We start from the raw sequence: 24,523 nt of genomic DNA on the forward strand, positions 1-24,523 counted from the left end.
GACTGGATTAGGCCGAATAAATAAGACTGACACAACACTACTCATGGCTATATTACTCTATCGGAGTCGACTGAAAGTTGGTCGATCACTAAATGAAATATCGTACTATTTCAATTTGTTTGGATTAAAATGGTCTTTAGGTTAAAGACTATGAACCAAATATGGGTATTTGTGGATATATCAGTTTGTCTTTTGAACCCTTGCTTGATTAGTATGATGGTTGTGTTATTAGGAGGACCTGATTGGAGTGATTATGGATGACTTACCCTAAATAGGGCCGATAATTAATACTACTGATAAAAGGGTACCCAACCTTTTCATAACTGCAGAGCCCTATAATATTTATATTAATATCTTACAGTAAATTATATTTGCTCAACCAAATGCTCGATTTAAGTAATCTCTCTCAATGCACTTGAAGATGCATCGTGGTGCTCAAGGGCCCCGAGTAGCCTGCTACCTATATATATAGAATCAATAGCAGGCTACTAGCAAAATAGTACATAGGTAGACGATTTATTGATAATCGTATTTCTTTGACGAATTAGTTTTTAATTTCTTTTTTGAAATCCCCTTAGTAAATATAATCAATCCTCAAATTTTGAAAAACTATCCGATGAGATAATATTATAATTTATATCTTACAAACAAGTACCCTTCAGTTGTAGCGAAAGTGTCAATTAAATTGACACTTTCTGCGTCATTCTACAGAAGGAGGAGGAGTAGGAGAATAACTGTAAGGATGTCTGCGTACAAATTACTCAAGTTGTCGAATAGTAATAATAATAATAATTGATGAAATTTTTCCATGTTTTGTTATAAAAAATATAATGAGAGATTCTTTTCACAATGATTTTGGGAGATTCGTTTGATAATATTAATAACTTAGTAGTGTTAGTACGAGGGCCCGCTCTTTCTCTCTCTCTTTCCTTCTCCCCCTCTCCTCTGAAATCATGAATGAATAATGCTTATTATTGTTATGAACCACGTGTTTTTAAGGGAGAGGAGAAAAAAAAGAGAAGAGAAGAAAAGTGCTTATAAGAATTTGACGATTATTATTATTCTTTAATTATATTCGTCATTATAATTAAATGGGCGGCAGTTTTGGCTAGATAAGTTGATGAACTGGTTTTCCCTCCCCCCTTTTAGAAGACAGCTAGTCTTCGGATCGTGAGGAGGAATGAATGACAATATAAGTGTTCATCTTCCGCCATATTTGTTCTCACATCATAGTTGAATAGATATGAGCACGCTCGCTCGCCCGCCCGCCCACTTAAAATAGGTGGCTGTAGGAGCTTACTACTAGTACGAGAGTAGGAGGATGAGGGGGGGGGGAAACAGGAAAGCGAAAGAGTAGAAGAAGGTACGCAAAATAGAAGTTGATCAGTTTTTTCATGTATTCAGTTGAATTGCGTTATGTGTCGGTGAGTCACCGAGTGTGTGGTGATCCTTTTCCCAAGTTTTTAATTTGATTCGCTGCTACTACTACTACAACAACAACTACTATTACTAATACTCAGTGTTGTGATATTGGGTTGGGGTTTTTTTTCTACCCCTTATCTTTATCAACATAACTCTCGTGGGAAAGAACACTAACTTTAGTTATAAGAAAACATTGGCAATATATTAATAGATCCCTTATTTCGGGGATTTGAAGAAGATTCATTCATTCATTCAAATATAAATATATATATATATATATTTGAAAGCGAGCATTAAAAAAAGGCATGCATAATTGTTATTTGCTCCGAAGCGTGCTATAGATTATCAAGCCTGTACTCATTGAATACACTTAGAAGCCACATCTCGAATGAAGTACGAAAGAAAAGTAGTCCTAGCGTGGGTTTGAGTGATGATCGAAAAGCCCAGCTTTGTCAAAATAGTTTAGATGAGAGTGAATGATTCCTTCCGGTGACTCAAAAGAAGAATGGTGGAGCTCTTGCTGCTGCAGTGACCGAAATTAAATTATTGGCCACAGGTACAAATAACAAGAATAATAATAATATAACAGGAGAAAATTTTAGAAACATGAATAAAAAACTATTGAAATGAATGGGGCGAGCGTAACGGAGTGTGTAGTCTGCGGGGAGAGAGGGGAGGGGGGAAGTCTTGAGATAGTCACTAATAAGAAATAACACGTTCTATTTATAATTTCATTGATCAATAAAGCACAAATCATGAAAAGTACTTTTCCTACTTGTCCTATGAATAATCATTCCATTTTCTAGACGGACGACGGAAGTAGATCCGCCTCCTTTGATGTAATGAAGAGGTCAGCGGGATGAATGTCCTACTCGTGAGTCCCATTTACCACCACAACCTCCACTCCCATTCAGTAAGGATATGGAAACTCCACCACCTCGGCGTCCGGAAAGGACTCTTTTGGTTCGATTACCGTCGTCCAAAGAAGAGACCCCTCCGCCCCTCTCAGGGTGTATTAGTCTCGACTGCCCACGACCCGCTCCCACTAGGACTCAAAATCTATATGTGGAAGCTCCCCTTCCCAATAATCAGCGTCATTGTCATCTTAACCAGATCCCTTCCACGACCTACCACCACATCTCCTCCTCCAACTCTAAATCAGAATTCAAGCAGCCGTCAAGTTCTATCATTAATACGCAACCTGTTATCAAAAGACCTCATCATCCTAAACAACTGTCAGATAGCATCATTAAAAGTTCCTCTTTTAGTAACATTTCAAGTGTTGTTAGCCTTGCTGTTCCTGCAACAGCCTCTGCATCACTACCTACGACGACGACAACAACAACAACAACTTCAAAATACGAAGGCGAAGAAGAAGAGTCCATCATTTGTCGTGAGTGTGGAAAATGTAAATGTCAAGCCTGTGCTACTCCTAAAAAACTTCCTCGGAAATGGATATGCTCTGGAAAGTGGCTCTGCTCTCCCGAGTCTACGATTGAGACGATCTCTTGCTATTGCTGTGTGAAAGGAGCATTTTATCATTGCCAAAAAGACTCTGAAATAGAATGGGAGAGCAGTCCACTCTCCTGTTCCTCTCGAGATGGACAATGTTGTCTACGATGGACCGCACTAGGAACACTCTCTCTCCTTATGCCTTGTCTTTGGTGCTACATCCCTCTTGATGGCTGTCTACGACTAGCTAATTACATATACGGCCGGTCATCCGTCTCTGGATGTCGTTGTCCTGGGAAGGATCCCTCCTCTAGACAACCAGGTCTCATTCTCAGAGATCCTTGACTACACGTACAATCATAAATATAAATTGAATTGATAGTCAAACTGCATAGGCCGTATGTTCTCGTTGTTTGTTTCTTTGCTTTTCCCACTAAATCAATCAACCCTCACAAAACAAAGTTCTTTATATTTATACTCTCTACGGTTTTTTTTTTTTTTTTTTTTTTTTTTTTAAATATAAAAAAGTAATATACACGCAGATACAAATATCATATATTATTCCTTAATAGTCAATAGCAAACTCAAATCTTCTTTTTCTACTCCCCATTACCCTAATATCAATTCAATTTTCATTAGTGTTAAACATGACTCTCATTTTTATAACTACTACTATTTCTAATCAATTTACGGCAAAACCTGTACTCTTGTTTCCCTAATATGTTGTTAATCTCTTTATGCTGTTGTTGCTCTTAACCCCCTATACACCCTCATCCCGTCTCAAAAGTTTATTTATATACATATAGTTCCAATTCATGTTTTTGTTGTTTTAAAGAGTACCTCGTGCATATTTTTGAGGAGAACAAACTATGGAGGAAGGTAGAAGTAGAATTTTCGAGTGGTTTCCTAATGATGAATAATAATTAATCATCTCTCTCTCTCTCTGTCCCTTCATGTTATCATTATTAAAATAGTTTGTTGTCTTCGAAGTGAATGTAATTCCTTTGTCTTTCTGAACGAAATCCGATCTTTCATTTAAAGCAAAAAAGCATATATTATATTATTATTCTACTATGATTGTAGCTATTATGCTCTTTAATTATATATATATATATATATAATATTAAACAAAACAAATTTATAATTATTTAGGATACTACTATTAAAATAATCCTTTGCGTTGGTTGTTTTATCTGGACTATTTAAATTATTTACACAGACTCCTATTATAAAATAATTGTTAAATATCATTATTGAAGAGTTTAATTAATTATATTATTTAACGTGTATCACTCGTCTTTTTATTAATCATTAGACAAATAGGGGTCTTACATCAACATAAAAATCCCCTGGAAATAAACATATCAGGAGATAATCTATTACTTTTAAATAATATTATCACTATGACTTTAGAGGGAAGGTTATTATTTATTATTTTGACATGTGAACGTATATTGTTATTAAAATATTGTATAGTTCTGAATGAGTGTACCGCAGGTTCCTCTGGCTAGAACACACATAAACCGGTTTGCCTTCTCCATATTATTTTTTCATGCCTTCCTTACTCACTATATAATCATTATGAGAGGCGGCTTTAAAAAATGAGTAAATCCACCATTATTATATTATAACTAAGAAGAATCTTTTATAATAATATTGACAGATTCTTCCCTTCGTTCCATACATTCAATAATGGATCATGTTACCGTTAGTATTGTAAATAATATATATATTTAACAAAGGAAATGAACTGAAGAGTGACTATGAACCCTTAGTTAGTAGTTCATAATATATAATAAGAAGTAGACTCAAGGAAATCGGGGGCTTTATATATTATTTCTACTACAAAAAGCGAGACGACTCTATCAACTCATAATACCTATATACCGGGTGTGTTGTTGAAATATGGACACTTATAAAAGATAAAAATGGATAATTCCGTCCATCTGCATCAACTGTCTGTGTTGCCACGCCCCTCTAATAAAGTACACAATTAATCGAAAAATGGCCTCTCTAAGAGACGAAATAATTGAAATTACTGCTCTATACAACAAAAAAGATCCGAAGCTTGACATTGTCAAGGAACGTCAAAAAGGCCATTATGATGCTATTGACATCGAGACGAGCTTCAACAAGGTGCTGCACCTGTGCAATCAGTAAAGGTTACACAGTCCTCTTTGGATACCAACATTCTATTCTGGCCAGTACTATTGTTACAGACCTTATTTATTCAGTCCAGTCATAGGATCGGTCCTTAAAGACTGCCAGTACTAGAACTGATGAAATAAAGCCAAGGGAAGGAGTAAAGTATTAGGACTGAACTGCACTTCAGTCCTAAATAAGTGCCCACCATTCTCGTAGCATCCTTAAGCTTCTGTTGATGAGCATTGGAATGCTATTATAAACACCCATCAGAGCTTGTAGCGGCGCTTGAAGCCCATTATTAGAGTCGAAGGGGGCATCATTGAAAGTTGCCAACATCTGGTCAAAGTTTAGTTATTGTTGCTCCCCTTTTTTCCAAAATAAAACATTTAAAATTCCCGATTCAAAATATATAGTTTCCAATTACGCACCCGGTATAATTATTTTATATATATGATGGCTCTAGGAAGAACAAACTCGTGGGAGCGGCAAACTTACTACTACTACTAATGCTTTGAGTAAAAACGATCAAGAAAAGAATGAATGAATGAAATAATTCTCCGCATACATCTGTTCATCCATGAAATAATATATTACTACAGTATAAAATATTATTCATTGTGTTGAAATTTCTTGCTATTATGATTATTATCAATTAAGTGGGACGACTATGAATTAAAAAATAACTAGCTGAGGATTTCGCACGTTTCAAAAACATACTTCCAAGGCAGTTTCATTACTAATTATTATTATCAATTAAATATTTCCTCCCGTACAAATATCTATTAATGCAACTTCTACAATTTCTCATTTAAATTAAATATTATAATAGCTTAGTACAGCAGGGCCTGAACATATTTGCAAGTGTTTGTGTTATATAATGGTGACGTCATGCAATCTTATAATTTTATTATAGAAATGGTAAACTTATTACCTACACTAATAAAGTTGATTGCAGGTAATATTTTTTTCTCTGTTAGTCACCAGAATGACGGCAAAAGTTACAAATCGATTTTGATCAAACTTGGTGCGAAGTTTATATTTGGTCACAGGGGTTTCTGCAGGATTATATTTTTTTCTTTGGGGGAAGAGGCTTTGTTTTTTGAGAAATTATTATTTTTTAAATCCGCAGCTATTCACATGAAATTAATCCGTTTGTAAAATAAGTTGAAAAATCCGGCTATTTCCAAAAAATTAAATTTTTTGGAAATAAAAATCTACAGCTGTTCAAAAAAAATCTACAGCTGTTCACAAAAAAATGGTGTATTTGTTTTTGAAAAATGAAACTAAATTTCAAATATTAAATTTTATGACAAATTTAATCAAATATTAAATTTTATGACAAATTTAATCAAATTTAATCAAATATTAGAATTTTAACAAATTTTCAAATATGAAAATTTAATCAAATATTAAATTTTATGACAAATTTAATCAAATATTAAATTTTATGACAAATTTAATCAAATATTAAATTTTATGACAAATTTAATCAAATATTAAATTTTATGACAAATTTAATCAAATATTAAATTTTATGACAAATTTAATCAAATATTAAATTTTCTTGTAAAAAACAAACATTCCTTAATTTTTTTTTTTTTTTTGGGGGAGCTATGCCCTTCCAGCCTCTACCTGGTGACGCCCCTGATTCCCAGTAAGAGGCTGTTGTGTCTTGACGAGGTTGAACTATTAAATAAAGGAATCCAGGACGACCGAGAGAAATGAGGAGAGAAGAGACGTGGAGGAATAAGGCAAAGATGTAATTTAATAGGAACACCTATATATTCTTATTAATAAATAATCATTACTACTCTGACAAACAAAGACAATGCACGGCTATTTATAAGAAGAACAATGAGGGTAGTACTTTATAAATATATTAAATAATAATAATAACTAAAAGATGAGGAGGTAGGAAAGTAGTCACGAATACAACACAGAGGCCATTACATTTTGAGAGGTTAAAGTCAAGGTAACACAATACGTTAAAAAATGAATAATCAACCATAATTTCGAACAAATTGAGATACATCCATTATTTTGATTTTTGGACGATGTTTAACGCACTACCAAGTGTCCATTCCAGTTATATAAATATTATACTAATTACCTCCCTTCAACATGGACCATGTGGAGTTTCAACACTAGACTGTCCAGAGACTATCAAAAAAAGTGTGTGGAAATTTTTACACTTTTGGCCCTCTAAAGGCCTGCTGCCAAGACCCTCAACTGCATCTTTTGGGTGCATGTGGAGGGGGTGTCCTTCACCCAAACAAAGACAAAGTCAGTCAGTACTGTGACTCTATGACAGAAGACTATATCCTAATCAGGTCCCAGGCCTTCTGCCGCCGCCTGGGAGACATACTTGCCGCTAAAGATAGCTGTATTTGAAGATTAAGATAACTCAGAAACACATCTATTTAGGTTACTATTTTGTTGAAATTCCATTGTTAGTTAATAAATTATATCTTGTTGAAATTATAAATTCAAAGTGTTCAGATTTTAATGGATAAACAGTTTTCCTGTCCGCTTTAATTAGCTTTGAAATCTGAATTGGAGTGTGCCCCGCACGAATTTAAGTTGTTACCTTGAGTCTTGTGTCCCACCCTGATGTTATTCTTGGGTTCACTCAAGGTTAATAGAAATGCAAGGTTAGACCATCATGAAATCGTGCTTGCTAGAATTATCAATTTGATATATTGTACCGACTGGTGGGCAAGATAGGCAGATTTTGATAAAAAACACGCAAGCACTCATAGTTAAAGTTGATAATATTGTAGAGAAAAACGCGTGCAAGGAGAAGGAAAAAAAAAAGAAGACATTTGGTATCATTGTTTAAAATACTGATGTGATTATCATTTGCCTGCTTTATTATGATTTTTGAGGATATAACGAAAGTATTTATTAGCAAAATGTTTCATGAAGATTTACTACGTATAATTGACTTAGACTTTTTTTATCCGTTACAGTAGATTTGAAAACGTCACACTACATGAAATTGTAATTCATAATGAACCTTATTCTCAGAATTGCTAATGAAACGACAAAGTAGAGGATTTCGAAATATATTTTAAGTTCCAGGTTTAAAAAAGAAGGCTTTAATTAAATATAATCTACATACTAAAAAATATACCATCATACATTTATGTTAAATATACAAAATTAAACAATTGGAATCACATAAATAATAACAATAAATTATATATACAGAATATTGAAATAATAGATTGAAGCAAATAATATTTTCTTGTTCTGACACCGGAATCCAGTTAAATATGTCATAACTTTAGGCTGCAAAACACAATCGAGACGTGGAGTTTAATCAAAAAGATAATCACCCCTCTTCTTCATGTGGAAGTTGATATATACAATTGTGCACAGGATAGATATATCTCTACCGATGAGATCTAACTAACTATTAATAATAAAGTAAATGTCAAAAATCATAAAATTAAAAAATAAATATACCAATAAAAAAAATGTTACAAATAAATCCATCTTAAAGATTTAGAGCAAAAGGTAATTATGTAGTAATGTCCGGCGATATTACTCCTTATTAAGTGCATCAAAAAAATATTTTCCCCGGTTATTTATGCTTGTGTAACAACATACTATTATCATGAAGGATACACACAATTGATAATTATAATGCTACACCCAATGCAACTACCCCCGTTGTTGTGACCATTTAAGCAGTTGTTTTTACTATTTAATGAGTTGTGTATCATAATTCTTGATATGTTTAGCTAAAATAGAATCATATTTTATGGTTAGATTTAAAAAAAAAATGGAATACTTACTGTGAGATAGTACAAAATTCAGAGTTCCATTTCGATATTAGTAAATACTTTTTACTGATAACTTGATCGTCATTTGGTGTGGATGACTCAAAACATTTTTATATGTATTTCTATAAATGACATCAGTACCAACATCTTCCATTAATTTAATGATGGTTCCTCGGAAAGGGATAGGTTTACCGGTGTATTTCTCCATAAATTTTTTGAACGTAGATGATAAGCAATGGATAAGGTGATAATTAATCTTTGTGAGATCAGAGTTAAAGTCTGACTTGATGTATTCATCATTAACTTAATTTTTAGCTGAATATCCATGCTCTTGATATGAGATGAGGATAAAGGCACATTTATATCGACGAATCCGACAAGCCATCTGTTTCTCATCCGGTAAGTATTTTCCAAATTCCTGGGCCTCCATTATCAGAAATCCAGACAGAAGGCGACGTTATTTTAGGCATTTTATTCAGTTCTCTATCGGCTATCACCATCTACTATTATATTAATATTGAATAATAAAGGCGGGAATGATAACGTTCTTGATTGATAGAAGAAGATGTATATTATTTAATCAATGATGCCATAAGTATTTCTTCTCTTCTCCTCGCACGCTTTTCTATTCTTACCAAAATTATCACCCTTACTCATAGTATATGACGTTGCTATTGCTAGAATGTTCAATTTAATGTATTGTACCGACTGCATGGTAAGAAAAACAGATTTTGAACAAATACGCAACCCCTCATACACTATGACGTCAATATCAAAACTGCGGTTGGAAGTCAAACATCAGTCGTATACGCGTTATGGTACAACCTTGTATTTCTATTAACCTTGGGTTCACTTAAAAAATATTCAATGTTTAGTTTACAACCGGTAGAACTCAATTTAATATTATTAAATATAAACTTCATGACTTTACCAATAACCATAACTAATAATAAGACACAAGCTCAGACTTATCTTAATATAAAGGGTTTTTTTCCTTAACAACGCTCACATTTTTTTTTTCAAATAAAACAAAACGGTTTGAGATATCGACAATTTCTTTATTTGCCGTTAAAACACATTCAAGTTAACTTATGAATGAAATTCGATGTCGTTTGAATGACCACCACGTGGACGTTTTACGAAGTCCAATCGTTGAACCCAACGTCGAAGGATTATTGGTGTAGACCAGGGCTTTACCGTGACCTCAAAGAAAATAGTCTAGAAGCGTTAAATCGCACGTGCCAATTGACTTGTCCATTTCTGGAGATAAGACGCTCACCAAACTTACTCTTCAATAAATCGATTGTAACATTTACTGTGTGTGATGTAGCACCATCTTGTTGAAACCACATATCATCCAAGTCGATATCGTCCAATTCAGGCCAAAAATAAATCGCTTATCATGGCGCGGTAACGATTTCCATTCACAGTAACGTGGCGATTGTCATCATCGACGAAGAAGTACGGCCCAATGACACCGCCAGCATGCAATCCACACCAAACAGTAATTTTTTTGGGATGTAATGGCGCCTTATGAATCACGTGTGGGTTTTTTCGGCCCAATAGTGCATATTTTGCTTGTTAACAAAGGCATTGACCCAAAATTGTTCCTCATCGCTGAAGATGATTTTACGTTGAAAATCAGGATCATTTTCGAATTTTCCTTCAGCCCATTTTACGAATTCCCGCCGTTTGAAGTGGTCAAGTGGCTTTAGTTCTTGTGTCAACTTGATCTTATACGGGCGTAGGCCAAGATCTTTTCTCAAAATTCGCCACAACGATGTCACATAGATGCCCAACGATTGAGAAAGGCGCGTTAGAGACAAATTTGGGTAATCTTGAATTGATGCGCTTGCGGCAGCAATATTTATTACACTTCGTGCATTTCTTTGTCTCATTGGCACAGGAACATTATGTAGCGTGTATGTGGACTCAAATTTTTTCACCAAACGTTGAATTGTTGATTTTGCAGGTCGATTACGTTGACCATAAATTGGTGTTAACGCTCTTAAAGTTTGGATCAAAGACTCACCACTTTTGTAATAAATTTTAATAATTTGCAAGCCTTGCTCGAGTGTGTACTGCTCCATGATAAAACTACAATTATTTTTAAGCACAGCTGTCAAAGAAACAATAACAAATAGGAGGTCGTTTTCGAAACCTATCAACGTAAAATGTGAGCGTCCTTATTGAAAAAACCTTTATATAAATATATATAAACCATTCAAGCCTCATGAACTCATCGTCTAAACAGTGTACTTTCATCTTGTTAAGTGAATTTCAATCTATGAATGTATGCACATATTTTTTCCCCTGTAAAAATCTAAAATATGAGGAAATAAATTGAATGAAAATGATTATAATGACTTGGCAAACTATCAATTTTTTCTCACCCATGACGAGAATTCCGGCAAACTCTTCTTATAGAATTTCGTCTCTACATAGGTCAGGGATTTCCGCAGGATTATATATATACATTTTTTTTCTTTGGGGGGGTTTAGGATTTATTTTGAAAAAAATTCCAAAAAAAACCATAGCTATTCTGAAATGAATACATTTTTGGAAAAAAATACATGAACAGTAGATGGCCAGGGACGCCCACAGGCTTGGATTTTGGTAATTTTTCGAAAAAATTTCAAAAATTAAATTTCAAATATTAGTAGACTTATTCACTACTTGGTATGCAAAGAATTCTGAATTACTGACTTTTATAAATCAATTAAATCCTTCATAAAAAATCCGTATATTATTTAAAATGTTATGTCAACAGGCAGCAGGGAAGAAAAGCCATTAATACCATTAATATCCGCAAAATAATCTAAGTTATACTAATAAAAAATCCGCTGGTAACTACTAATAAACGCCAAATATCGCCACTATCCTCGGGTATGTAAACAAACCACTAATAAGTAAACAACGCGCTTGTGCTATTGTAAAATATATAGTGTTTTGATAAAAATTACAAATAATTTCAATAGTTCAGGGGTGTCCGCAGGGAGGAGCTGGAGCCTCCCACATGCACCCAAAATTAGAATCCTTCAAAAAAAAAAAAAATAAATATTTTTCAAATTCTTTTGAAAAAAATTTCATTTTTTAAATTTGTTTCAAAGTAATGAAATTTTCTGTGAATAGCTATGGATTTTTGTTTTTGTTTTTTTATATTTGAAATTTTTTGTGAATAGCTATGGATTTATGAAAAAAAATTCATAAAACTTCAATTTTCGAAAAAGCAAGCCCTTCCCCAAATATAATCCTGAAGACGCCCCTGTAGCCCGTTGCACATTTTAAATTTCAAATACACCACGGTAATTATATTACTTGTAAATCTATCCATATCAATAAAGCAAAATTTTGTATGTACTCTTTGCTAATATTGATAATGTCCACTCTTGTTTCTTTCAATCTAAAAGGATTTTCCCTTAAAGAAATATGGGCATTTTGTTACATGACCGTGAGATACAATTTGAGTATTCAGTAAGTTGATGTAATAAGATTAAATTGGAGGAAAAGTCTTTCAAAAGTAACATTGGTTCAACTTAAGAGCCATTTAGCATTTGGAAATAAAGAAAACAAGAATGTGCACTTAGTAGAGCGTGTAGCTAGATGCGGATTTTGTTGTGGTTTAAAGTGGGAATTGAAAGCAAGAATCATGAAATTATGTCTTAAGCTCGACTTATATTACTTAAATTCCTACCGCTAGTAGAAAATAAGTTTGAAATGATTCTGATTCGCATAGTTTGATCATATAAACAGCGCATTTCCTCTGTCAAAGTTGTAGTTGACAAACTGAAAAATATTGTATTATTTGCTCAAGATGTTATTATTATTTTTTCATTCTTGAGGAGAAAACACCTAATTATTGAGTAGCTACGTGTGAGTGTACGTATTGAAGCGGAAAGTAAGACTAAAGAGTAGTTAAATTAGTTCATACATATTTCATATAATATCTTATTTGGCTTAATAAACAATCGATATTTTTATAAAAATATTTAAAGACCCACAGTTACTAAAGACGATAAGACCGGTGGTCCAAAGGCTAGACTTGGCTGAATAAATAAGGACCGACACAACACTAGTAGGTGGTGCTATACTTTGACATCCCCCCCCTCCCCCTGATTGAAAGCTGGTTGTCACATTTTTTAAATACAGTTTCCTTTTTGTCAATTATAATTTTTATCGTCACAATTTGTGAAATTTAAAATTTATCTTCATTGAAAATGATGTATTTTTTTTAAAATTTAATTATTTGTCAAAATAAGTAAAAAAGTTATTTTCTTGTATGAAAAGTTTTAACCGTGAAGATTTCTTAAAAAATCTTTTTTTAATTTGTCTTTTCTAAGAAAAAAACTCAAAATTTCTCTATTCAAAAAGAATTTATTTGTCAGTTTTTGTCTTTTGTCAATTAAAAAAAAAATTTCATTGTCAAATTTGGCATTTATGAAAAATACATCCTGTCAATATTTGTCATAAAGCTTTATGACCCCTAAAAGAAAAAAAAGTTAACTTTAAATTCTTCATTCATATTTCATGGGTAAATAATACCGGCCTATTTGACTTAACAAGAGCTAACGTTCAGGACGGCATTAACACAAAAATATCCTTTGTATTTGTATGTATACTGTCGATTCCCTCCTCTGACTTGATACGTCATCGTTATTTCATAATTCATTCTTTATGATAAATGAATAAAGTAACAATAATAGCAATGATTAATGAGGTCAGAAGTCAATATGACAGACCTTTAAAGGAAGGGGACATCTAAACAATTGAAGAAGATGAGATCCATCGAGGGAGGCACACAGAGATGAGATCCCTTTGACAGAACATGAAAAGAGGATCAGAAGCCGTGTTCATAGGATATCCAAATGGAAAAATATGAATATGAAGGGATAAGGTTCTAGGATGTTTCGCCCTCATACATATATTATAGCATAAATATATCTTCTATGTACATATTATTTAAAATTAGTTAACTATAAACCCACCCCCATTGAAGTCATTTATAATGTATTTTTGCACTCAGTAGTGTAAAATGAGTGCATTTAATTCTATTTTAATATATTTTAAAATAAAACATATCAAACAGTTCGAATTAAGACACAACAGTTATTTCATATTAATTACTCAAATGCTATAATTTCATAATTAATTACAAAGGACTTCAAGTTGAAGTAAAGGAAGACCTTCAATTATATGTGGAAGATCCATTTATGCTATAATATATGTATGAGGGCGAAACTTCTGCAGGGCGAAACTTTCAGTCACGAGGGAAGATGTATAGATGGAGATCCAATTAAATACAATTCAGGCGGAGGGGTAACTTTTTTAAGGCATTTGACTAATAAGATTGATTATATTCAATATTGTAGTAAGGAAAGCGGGAAACTAGGGTCTCTTTTAGAGGGAGATGTTGTACAAGAATTATTAATAAATGATGAAGAAGAAAAAAGAAACACAACAACCGTTTTCCTTTTCTAATCTTAAAAAAAGTAATTTATTTGACCAAAGGGAGCTTACCATGCTTAACCATACATATGCTCCGTTTCCAAAAGGGCAGGAACATACCGGTAGTTGCATAAATACGCGGACTATTTGTGGCAAATAATTAAATGTGTAATAAAATTCGTATGACGTATTACTTTTGAGCAATATTTAATAGAGAATTTATTCTGGTATAAAATCTAATATAATTACTGAATATAACCGCCATCAGCTGCTATGACACCCTCCAAGCGCCCGAGGAAGGCCTTGCACACATTGATGATGTAATGGTCTTCAATGGCTGCCCATTGCTCATTGACACTGCCCTTTAATGAGTCCAAATTCAGGTGGCGGGTAGTACAGGGCTTCTTCTCAATTTGCCACCACACACTGTGGTCAAGGGGATTCAAATCAGGTGATTGAAGTAGCCAAATATTTTTGTTCCAAAATGGCATATTGGCAACGAGCCAATCCTGAGTCATTCCAGAAGTATGGGCAGGTGCCCCATCCTGCTGGAAGATAAAGGGGCCCATTAGAGATCTTGAGGGCCTATGGAAGGACCTTGTCCTTCAAAATCTCCAAGTAGGCCTCTGATTTGAGTCGGAAACCAGTTTTGAACCAAATTAGATCCATTTTTGTCCCATTTGATGGAATGGCACCAAACAACATCACAGATGCTGGATGTTTGACTGTGGTAATTGTACGAAGCTCCTCAACCATGTCCCCGTTGTCATTGAAGGCCACCACACAGTCAATTGACCTGTTGAACACTGGATCAATAGTGAAATTATTTTCATCTAAAAAAATGATGATGCGACTAGTCGGCGCATGCTTGATATCATTCAGCATGACTTTGCAACGTTCTAGGCGCTTATCAAATGAAGTTGAGACAATAAAAGCCTCTCAATCAACCTTAGAGATCGGCCACCAACTTCTTTTACAGCCCTGGAAATGGTGGCCTTATGAACATTCACGTCTTCACCCACCTTTGTCATGGAAGTCTTTGGGTTGGCCATGAAGGCCTCCTTCACCTCATCCACATTGATTTTCCGTGGTCTACCCGTCCGACCACCCTCCTTCAGATCTTTTCCCTCCTTGACACGCTTCTGGAACTTGAACACAGTAGTCCTGGATAGTCCAGTGTCCTTGATTATCTCCTTGAGAGACCTACCGGCACGGAAGAGAGTGGTAACTATATGACGTTTGGCCTCGTCATTTATCGTAAACAACTTTGTTTGATGCAAGTAAGAAAAACAAAAACAAAGCCAAAAGATTTACCGAGTTACTTGTACTGGAATTTTTTATTTCCGGTCACGGAACCTCAAGATATAAGCGTTTAAAAATTATTCCGCGTATTTATGCACCTACCGGTAATTTCTTGTTGGTCCCTCTTCGTATATTATATATATAATGACCATTTTATTGTTTCTATGATTATTTTTTGGCTATCATACATACACAAATTCTAATGTAAAGCTACGCTTTTAATAAAATATTATTTAGCAATATTATAACTTCGTATCGAATTAAATACTATGTAGGATTTTAATAATATGAAATATATATATACAAGGTTGTACCCGGTTCAGATTCAGTGGTTCTATCGGTCCCAGTCTTGGTTCAGCTTTATCGGTTTCGGTTCTTTTTTATACAGGGTCAATTTGATAACAGGTACTTAAAATAACGGACGAATTTAGAAAATTCGGGGCAAGGAAATGATATTAGATACAAACACGGCCGTAGCTACCTTGTGACAAAGTGCGTAGTGCCCCAAGTTACAGTAGGGCCCCCAAAACTAATGTTGCGAATGGTTTTCAAAGTGGTGCGTGAGGGGAGGAAGGGGGGGGGGATAGCGGAAGAAGATGGTTGACTTTTTTGGCTAACTACTAGATGATTTCGGCCCTTTTTTCACTTTTCTCTTTTTAGAAAAGGTTGCGTGATACAATAAAGTTAACGACGTGTTTCATATACATAAAATTATGTAGATGGCATATTAAACAGTTAACAAAAAAGACAACAAACTAAAATAAGCACAAGAACTGAGACCGATAAGCAATTTACTGCGGTATCGGTTTTACTTTCTCAGTTCCGGTTCTAGAGGTTCAAGAACCGAAACCACTTGAACCGTTAGAACTGCTAGACAGATAAAGGTACAACCTTGTATATAGATAATTAATTTATTTTACAAATATTGAGAAATAATATGAGAATGATAGACTAGGAACACTTAAGAGATAAATAGTAGTTGGTAGGATTGACTTACTTGGCTACCTACCATATGATTTTGGACTTTTTCTGTTTCTTTTTGGAAGAAAGGTTGCGTCATACAATAAAGGTATGGATGTGTGTCAGAACAATACTCATAAGAGGAGTGTAAAACAGACAAATCCTCAGTTGACAACTAAATATATGTAAACCTGGGGTCGGCAACATATGGCACGTGGAGGCATATTGACTGGCACACGCAAATTATACCATATTTCCGTAGTTTGTGTGTGTTTTTTATCATTATTGTGATAGTGGCACACTCATTGATTATAAATATTGAAGTTGGTACTCCATGTCTCAAACCTTAGCTACCCCTGGTCTACATGAGTTAGCATTCTCATAAAATATGAATTTTTCATTATACTTCTCATGTTTCAATTGTAAGTATATCTCAGCTTGCATTCCCGTTGGAGAGGAGGAGGGGAGACTCCCCCCCCCCCATAGCCATCTTATTAAATGATAACATTCATCTCCTCTCCATAATATGATATAAATTTGAATCAATTAATTATAGGAATTATATCAGTATTCAGATATATTTTTTATTTTTTGGATTAAAATAGAAATGGGAAAAATAATTTTTTTGGAAAAAAATTTCAAAAATCCACAGCTGTTTACAAAAAAATTTTAAATATTAATTTTTTTGGATAAAAAATTCCAAAATTGAATTTCAAGTATGATTTTTTTTTTTCAAAATCCAAAGCTTTTCAAAAAAAAATTAATTTTTTGGGAAAAAAATATATAAAATCCATAGTTATGATCAACAAATAAATTTTTTTTTTGGAAAAAAGTCGTATACAAACAATTTCAAAAAACAAATTTCAAATATTACATTTTCTAGTAAAAAGAAAAAATTCCTTAATTGAGGGAGGGGGTCTACAGCCTCTCTAGTCCACCTCCTACACATGCCCCTGGCATTATAAATTATCATACAGAATATGTGTTATTATAATGATAAATATTTGAGCTTGAAAATTAAGAATAAAAGAAAAAAAAATATCTTGGCACCGAATTTGAATGAATGAATGATGTTTGTTCGACTATGAGGGAGAGGGGGGCGTGAGGAAATTAGAAAAGGAAAAACAGAGTACGGGAGTACATAAACTAAAAACAGAACGAGTACGCGCAGAGTGCAAAAGTCTGTCTTTAATAGTTTAACAAAAATATAACAAGGAAAATAAACTGTATAAATAAACTTTTATTATTTAAAAAGACTCTTTAGACATGATGAATTGAGTCTAATTTTGAACCTGACTCCATTTTTGGATATTTTATGATAGTGTGCAATCCTTTGGAACACTTTGAAGAGGAATGAGTTGCTTGTGCACCTAAGTGTCTGTCTGATATTCAAACATTTTCAGGGAGTGCTATGCGTTGACTAGTAAATAATAGATTAAAATAGTATTATTATCATAATACTATTGAAACGCTCAGACAGGCGTGTTTACAACCAACGCAGCATTTAAATCTGAATGAATCATTCATATTGTTTTGTTTTTTTAAGGAGTAGGTTGCGTGTTTTTCCTTTGATAAAGGAATTTGTGTATTTGGCGGCATATTTAATTTTCAAATTTTTCAAAAGTGTTTTTTTTTTACTCACAACACATGCTCGACTCTGAAGTTTGGAAATCCGCTTGAAACTTTAATCCTACCACCTGATGTTTTCACTGTTATGTTGTCATTCAATCTGTGTGTGGAGATTTAGCCGAAAAAAATATTAATTATTTGCGATGATTAATTATTCATTCTACAATAATTAATATGTAGTTATGATTCCCATTTATGTTAAACCAATTTTAAAAGATAAACTATTTAACAATTATTAGCCACAAATAATTAAGTGTTGATTCATTATTTCACTATAAGGAGGCTTCATCATTGGCTCAAATGACTATTAGTTCAAAAATCATGGCAACTGTCCTATAATTAATTAAACAAATAAATTAGAAAGATAAACAAATGTTTAAAGAAAGAAGAGACTACGTCAATCAATTATTGAAATTCAATAGACATTGCAAAAGGAATCAATCGTTTATATCGAATTTGATGGAGCTCCTGGTCAAGTCTTGATTAACACTTATTTATCCCGAGGTTGTCTCTGATGTTATAATGATCAAGAAGTGTTTGTTATTGGAGTAGTCTTATGTATCATTATATTGTATTGGAACATCCAATATATATCATCAAATATATTTATTATTTTTTGAGGCAAAGTGTCCATTTATCAAAATGGGATTCGGCAATAAGTTTTCTGGGCAAAGTTTCCAAGAACCCATTCAATCGTACTCTCAAGTTTTATAAATAAATAATAATACATACGAACGGATTTCGCCGCTATTGATGATGCGTGAGACATTCAATCTGTAGCGTGAGAGCGTGATAACTGAGATTTATTAGAAATGTGTGAAACTTGAGAGCCCTTTCTCAATGTGTGAATGAAAATTCACCCAGAGGGATTAATTGTTTGCTGTAACAAAATGTAAGGGCTAACCTAGACTGAAACCAACGAACCTACGATTTTTGTAGGTTTTTCATTCGTTAAAAAAGAAAACAGATCCAAATTAAACAAAAATAAAAATGTTTGAATATTTTTAAATTTCTTCTAATCAGTGATGATGTACCGGGTGGTCCATTGAAATCTGAAACCTTACTAATTCAATAATTAATTTAAGTTGAGTGATTCAAATTAAATCATATTTTGATGTATTAAAGCATAAACAATTAATTACAAAACAAAACAAACCTCAGTTCTCTAGCTTACATACAAGTCGAGAAAATGACACGTGAACGTGATCTACGAATTTCCATTCGTGCACACCAAGCCGTTGGGTGTCTCCAGGACAACCATCTACGCCGTCAGCGAGTCTGAAAGATTGGAGATGAAGAATGGCTCTGCCAAAAAGCCAAACTGTACCCGGAAGAGTTAAAAAAACAACCCAGGTCAATCCTATCAAGTCCATGAGGGGCCATGCAAGAGATTTCGGGATTTCACACCAGACTCTCCAGAGAGCTATAAAAAAAAGTGAATGGAAGGACCCTTGTGAGAGTGGAGAGGCCACTTTTGACACCAGCAAGTTAGGATCTCCATCTCCTCCGTTGCAAGACTCTTTTGAGTTATTTTTTGAAACTTTTGGCCCTCTTATAGCCCTGATGTCAACCCCCTCCACTACACCTTTTGGGTGCATGTCGAGGAAGGGGGGAGTATTTTTTTAACTTTTCCCGACGGACATCTTATTTTTTCCTTCTTTAATCCTGTATGTTGGTTACCTCTAAGCTATTATTGCAATTTTATTAATTATTTCTTCCTATATCGAAAATTCAAACGTACTATTTGTGAGCAAGGATCACTATAGTTTTTATATTGATCACTGATGTCTGTCAGCTGATATGTCGTCTATCAAACTTGTCTACATATATTATTTACTTTTCTTTTTGATGTACACTCAAGAGGATTTAGACAATTTTAAAATCTCTAACAATTATCACTCTACTATCAAGTTTATCCATATCCTTCATGGGCGTCCACAGGTAATAACTTTAAAACTTTAAAATGAAAGTACATATAAGAATACCTCATACAAATTGTTATCGAAACAAAAAAAAAAAAAATCAATAAAATCCAGTTAAAATCATTTCTTCATTGTCTACTGAAGTTGCCAAAAGTTCATGAATACAAGGGGTACGGGTATACTGAGTGGTTCATTAAAATATGAACACTTTAAATTTCAATAAGATATAATTTATTCACTAACGATAGAATTTCAACAAAATTAATACTATAAATGGATATGTGCCTGAGCTCTCTTAATAATAAATGTAACTGCCCTCAGCGGCAATAATGGCTTCCAGGCGGCGGCAGAAGGCCAGGCACTTACCGAGGATGTATGTCCTTTGTTATGGCGCCCTAGTGCTAACTGACAGGGCTTTGAGGGCCTCATTCTTTGGATGAAGGACACTACAGTATACAGGCCTTCCCCTCGACATGCACCCAAAAGATGTAGTCGAGGGGTTTGGCATCAGGGATATAGGTGGGCCAAAAGTGTAAAAAAAGAGTTGAAAAGGCTCATTCAAAAGAGCTTTGCAACGGAGTAGATGGTTTTTTTTTATTACTACAGGTGTCAAAAGTGGTCTCTCTACACTCATAAGGCTCTTTCCATTCACTTTAATTTTTGATAGCTCTCTGGAGAGCCTGGTGTGAAAACGCCAAATCTCTTGCATGGGCCCTCATGGACTTGATAGGATTGGCCTAGGGTATTTCCTTTAACTCCTCCAGGTCCAGATTGGCTTTTTGACAGAACCCTTTTTCCTCTCTAAGGTAACTATAGTCTATATATAGGCTCATGTTCCTCTCCAACGTTACGAACTTGCTGATGGTACCTTCACTCACTCAACCTTAATTAATTATTGAATAAGTATGTGTTCAAATTTCAATGGGCCACCCGGTAGGTAGTTTGCTAATGTACATTTATAATAACCATGTTTTTAAATTTTCAACATAGTAAGACTTAATATAAATGATTTATGACAAATTTATAATTTAAGAATATTTTGAGTTAAATATAAATGTGTTATATCATTATAATGAACTTTTAAAATATAGAAACGTCATAAATAAATAATTTTAATGCTTCTACTGTTTTCAAACAGCATAAAAGCCAATTTATTAGTACTTATAGTAGGGAATTTCAATCTTTTTCGGTTAGTCCTGGTCTGTATCGACCCTGAATAATGAGGGCTCCCTGTAAATATTTTTCTTAATTATAAATCATTCAATTAAGGATTGCTAAAATTATTTCAATCATCCTTAAATTATGACTAATGATACTCTAAAATGCGTGTGATGACCTTACATTTTGTGTCTTGTAGACCATGTAATAGATATGTAACCAACAAGGATAACGCACTCTGACGAAGTAACCTCTCATAACATTATATTGTTAATTTGATGTTCAAGTGTTGAAACTTGGTCCAAGATCGAAATATTTATCGGTTAAGTTTTTTGAGATTATTCTAGACCAAGGATATTCAACTGGCGGTCCTCAGTCCGAATTTGGTACTTCTGAGTATTGTAGTTGGACCCCACTTTTTTTTCATAATTAGAACTCCTTTAACTGGATCTTTTCTAATAAGTAATCATAACGGAGTAGCCCTGCTCTAGGCCAACATTTCGATCGAGATTGTATAATCCGTACACCGTTATACCATCCTTTTTAGACTGAGACTATTATTTTTTTGTTCAATATTGTTACCTTTCATAGTCAATACATAAAAAAAAAAAAAAAAAAATTCAACACCTTTATTTAATCTATTCTAAAAGTAATATTAATTATAATTATCGTTAAGAAAATTAAGCAATTGTCAAAATTAATCAAAATTATTCTTCATATGTCCTAAATAAACTATTAAAATACACATTATTCGAAATATACCTCATGTTATATAGATATAGTATACGTAATAAAAAATTAGTTTGATGACTCTGACGAATCAACATGAATTTGGTTAAGAAATATATCCAAGCAGTCGTAAGAATCGTCCCCCAAAATTACCGGAAATGTTTTAAAAGTGTCCGTTGTTTCGACAGAAGACGGGGATTCATTAAAAGAGTTGATAAAAAAAGAATTATCATGACTATTCTCAAAATTATCGTCGATATTTTGTTTTACTTTACTTGCTTCAAATTCTACCACCCTTTGAAGTGAGGCATTAATTATATCATCCACCAATCCACTAACAAACCTATAGATTTCAATATAGTTTTTGTTTTGTAAAGTATTATTTGAATCGACACTTATTGGTGATAAAAAAGTCGTCGATCTTTGAAATGATGAATTCTTTGTCTCAACGATTTCTTCAGTAAATCTCAAGCTATCCAAATTTGAATTAGGAACCACATTTTCCCCGTTATTTATTACATCGAAAGTTCGAGATTCGAAATTTACTAAAAAGTCTAAGGAGGAGGACGTGGCTTTACCGTGTGTATTCTTAGTCTTTTTATCAGAGAAAAATGTAATTTTGGAGACGTTTTGCATAGGAAATCTAGTAGGATTCGTTTTTATCGATTTATGTTGATCCTCAAACCTTCGATCCGTCAATGAGTCCCTTGAAATATTTTCTACTATCCCACGCATAGTATCTTTTAACTCCAATACTTGTTTTTGCAAATCCACGCAAGTTTTTTTAAGCTCAATGATTGAGTTTGATGAATTTTCTTGATTTGATGAAGATATCATATCTAGAAATTAAAATTATTCCGTAAAATACCAGTCTCAAAGTTTTACTATTACCTAAATCCTTTGGAGTGGCTCTTGGGTTTTCATTCTTTAGATTGGAGATTTTTGAGAGACTATTGGGTTCTAAGATATTAGACTTTGGTGAATTCGTTTGATCAATAACCAACTGAAAGTAATTTCCATATTATTTAAAAATGATGATGATATTTATAATTAACGAAATAAATTTGTACTTGTCGAGTATCTTGTGGAGATTGATTCAAATCCTCTTGAACCTTCTTTGGTGAATTTTTTGGATAAACATGTTTTAAAAAATAGAAAATGTGTTCTTCTATTCTATTTAATCTTATATCCGTCTTCATTTGCTGGACTATAGGATTTTTATTACGAACATAATATCCTTTCCATGTTTTTTGTATTAGTATAGCGGATTCGTTCAATTTTTTAATTTTTTCTATTCAATTAAATGCAAATAAAGATCATTACAATTAATTTGCAGAGGCATATTTTACCTTTCGGAGTCCAATTTTTGCTTTGACTATGATTCTTTGGTGATTTTTTGTGCTTGTGGAGCTGTTTTGAAGAGATTTTTGTAACGGTTGAAGAGGAAGAAGTCGATCCGGGTCTAAATTTATTCATTTCACTACTACAAATATTATTATTTCCAGGTATATGTATGTTATTGAAGTAAAGTGACCCTTCTTGTAGTTCTCTCGATTTATCAAATCTGTTTTCGAAAGTATTGGAAAATGGAACTGGGGTGTCCTTGTATTGATTTGAATCTACTTATAAAATTTGACAGGAATAAATATTGTATCTTTCACTAATTAGTTAGTAGGAAGTTTTTTTACGATTTTTAAATTGCATTTGAGATGAAGATTCTTCGTCTTCAGAGGTAGCTGTGATCGTTATTTCACTATCATTGGAACTTATACTAGATATGCAAACAGGCATGATTAGGTTTCTGTTGAATTGTTGTATGGGAATCGAAGAAGATGCACGGGATGAAATGGGCAATCCTGCCAAAAAAAGATAGTTATCAATGTTATAGACCTATGAGTTTTATTACCTTTTCGGCGGGGATATAAAAATTCCTCCATTTTCGATTCAGATAATATTTTAATATAATTAAATATTTGTCAATCCAATGCACACCTCAGTTGTCAGCGTTGCCAGAGTTTAAATCTAGAAAATATGAAGTTTTACTGAAATTATACCGCCTATTACCATATGGATGTTAAATGAATTAATCACATATAAAAAGAATCGTAGCTCCTCAGAATATTCGACAAAACATAAGGATCCTTTCCGTCTCGTAAAATTGTACCTACTTTCGCGCACAATGTGACGTCATTCACCTCGAATACATTATTCTTTTTTTTTCTTTTATTGAAAAAAAGATGGATACGTACAAATTTGAGTTTATATTCTGGGACTGTAGTTTGTCACACTATAGCTGGAGCGCGGATTATGAACTTAGCATATTTTTAATTTGCATGACCATGAATGGTCTTAATTCGACCTGAAACTAACCCAGTGATACTCCAATTTGAGTCTTGTCTACAAAAATTGGAGAAATATTAATTTTGATTTCAATTATGATTGTTTCATGGGTTTGGTTACCTTTGGACGGTCTATGACTATGACAATTATATCAATATATGTGTCTTGAAGGCTTAAGACATGACTCAATTTCGAAATTAAAGATTTGAGACTTTAATGACCCTAAAACAT

General features: G+C 33.4%; 2 protein-coding genes across 3 annotated transcripts; one reads left to right on the plus strand and one right to left on the minus strand.

The window, feature by feature from the left end:
- The first annotated feature begins 1,385 nt into the window (after positions 1-1,385).
- Positions 1,386-3,386, plus strand: sty (sprouty signaling antagonist). The gene is made up of 2 exons (XM_040714684.2): positions 1,386-1,978; positions 2,229-3,386. The coding sequence occupies exon 2, from the start codon at positions 2,344-2,346 to the stop codon at positions 3,217-3,219; it is 876 nt and encodes a 291-aa protein (XP_040570618.1). The 5' UTR covers positions 1,386-1,978; positions 2,229-2,343; the 3' UTR covers positions 3,220-3,386.
- An 18,448-nt stretch (positions 3,387-21,834) lies between these two features.
- LOC121120362 (uncharacterized) lies at positions 21,835-24,182 on the minus strand. Of its 2 annotated transcripts, none has more exons than XM_040715208.2 (7): positions 24,044-24,182; positions 23,859-23,974; positions 23,641-23,808; positions 23,302-23,571; positions 23,023-23,243; positions 22,844-22,955; positions 21,835-22,791 (listed from the first exon to the last, which is right to left on the minus strand). In XM_040715208.2, the coding sequence occupies exons 2-7, from the start codon at positions 23,887-23,889 to the stop codon at positions 22,022-22,024; spliced, it is 1,572 nt and encodes a 523-aa protein (XP_040571142.1). In that variant the 5' UTR covers positions 23,890-23,974; positions 24,044-24,182; the 3' UTR covers positions 21,835-22,021. The 2 variants fall into 2 exon arrangements, with proteins under 2 accessions (XP_040571142.1, XP_040571140.1); XM_040715206.2 differs by having other exon boundaries at positions 23,302-23,574.
- Positions 24,183-24,523: the final 341 nt, after the last annotated feature.

The sequence above is a fragment of the Lepeophtheirus salmonis genome, chromosome 6 (assembly GCF_016086655.4).
Source record: "Lepeophtheirus salmonis chromosome 6, UVic_Lsal_1.4, whole genome shotgun sequence".
NCBI classification, from domain to species: Eukaryota; Metazoa; Arthropoda; class Copepoda; order Siphonostomatoida; family Caligidae; genus Lepeophtheirus; species Lepeophtheirus salmonis.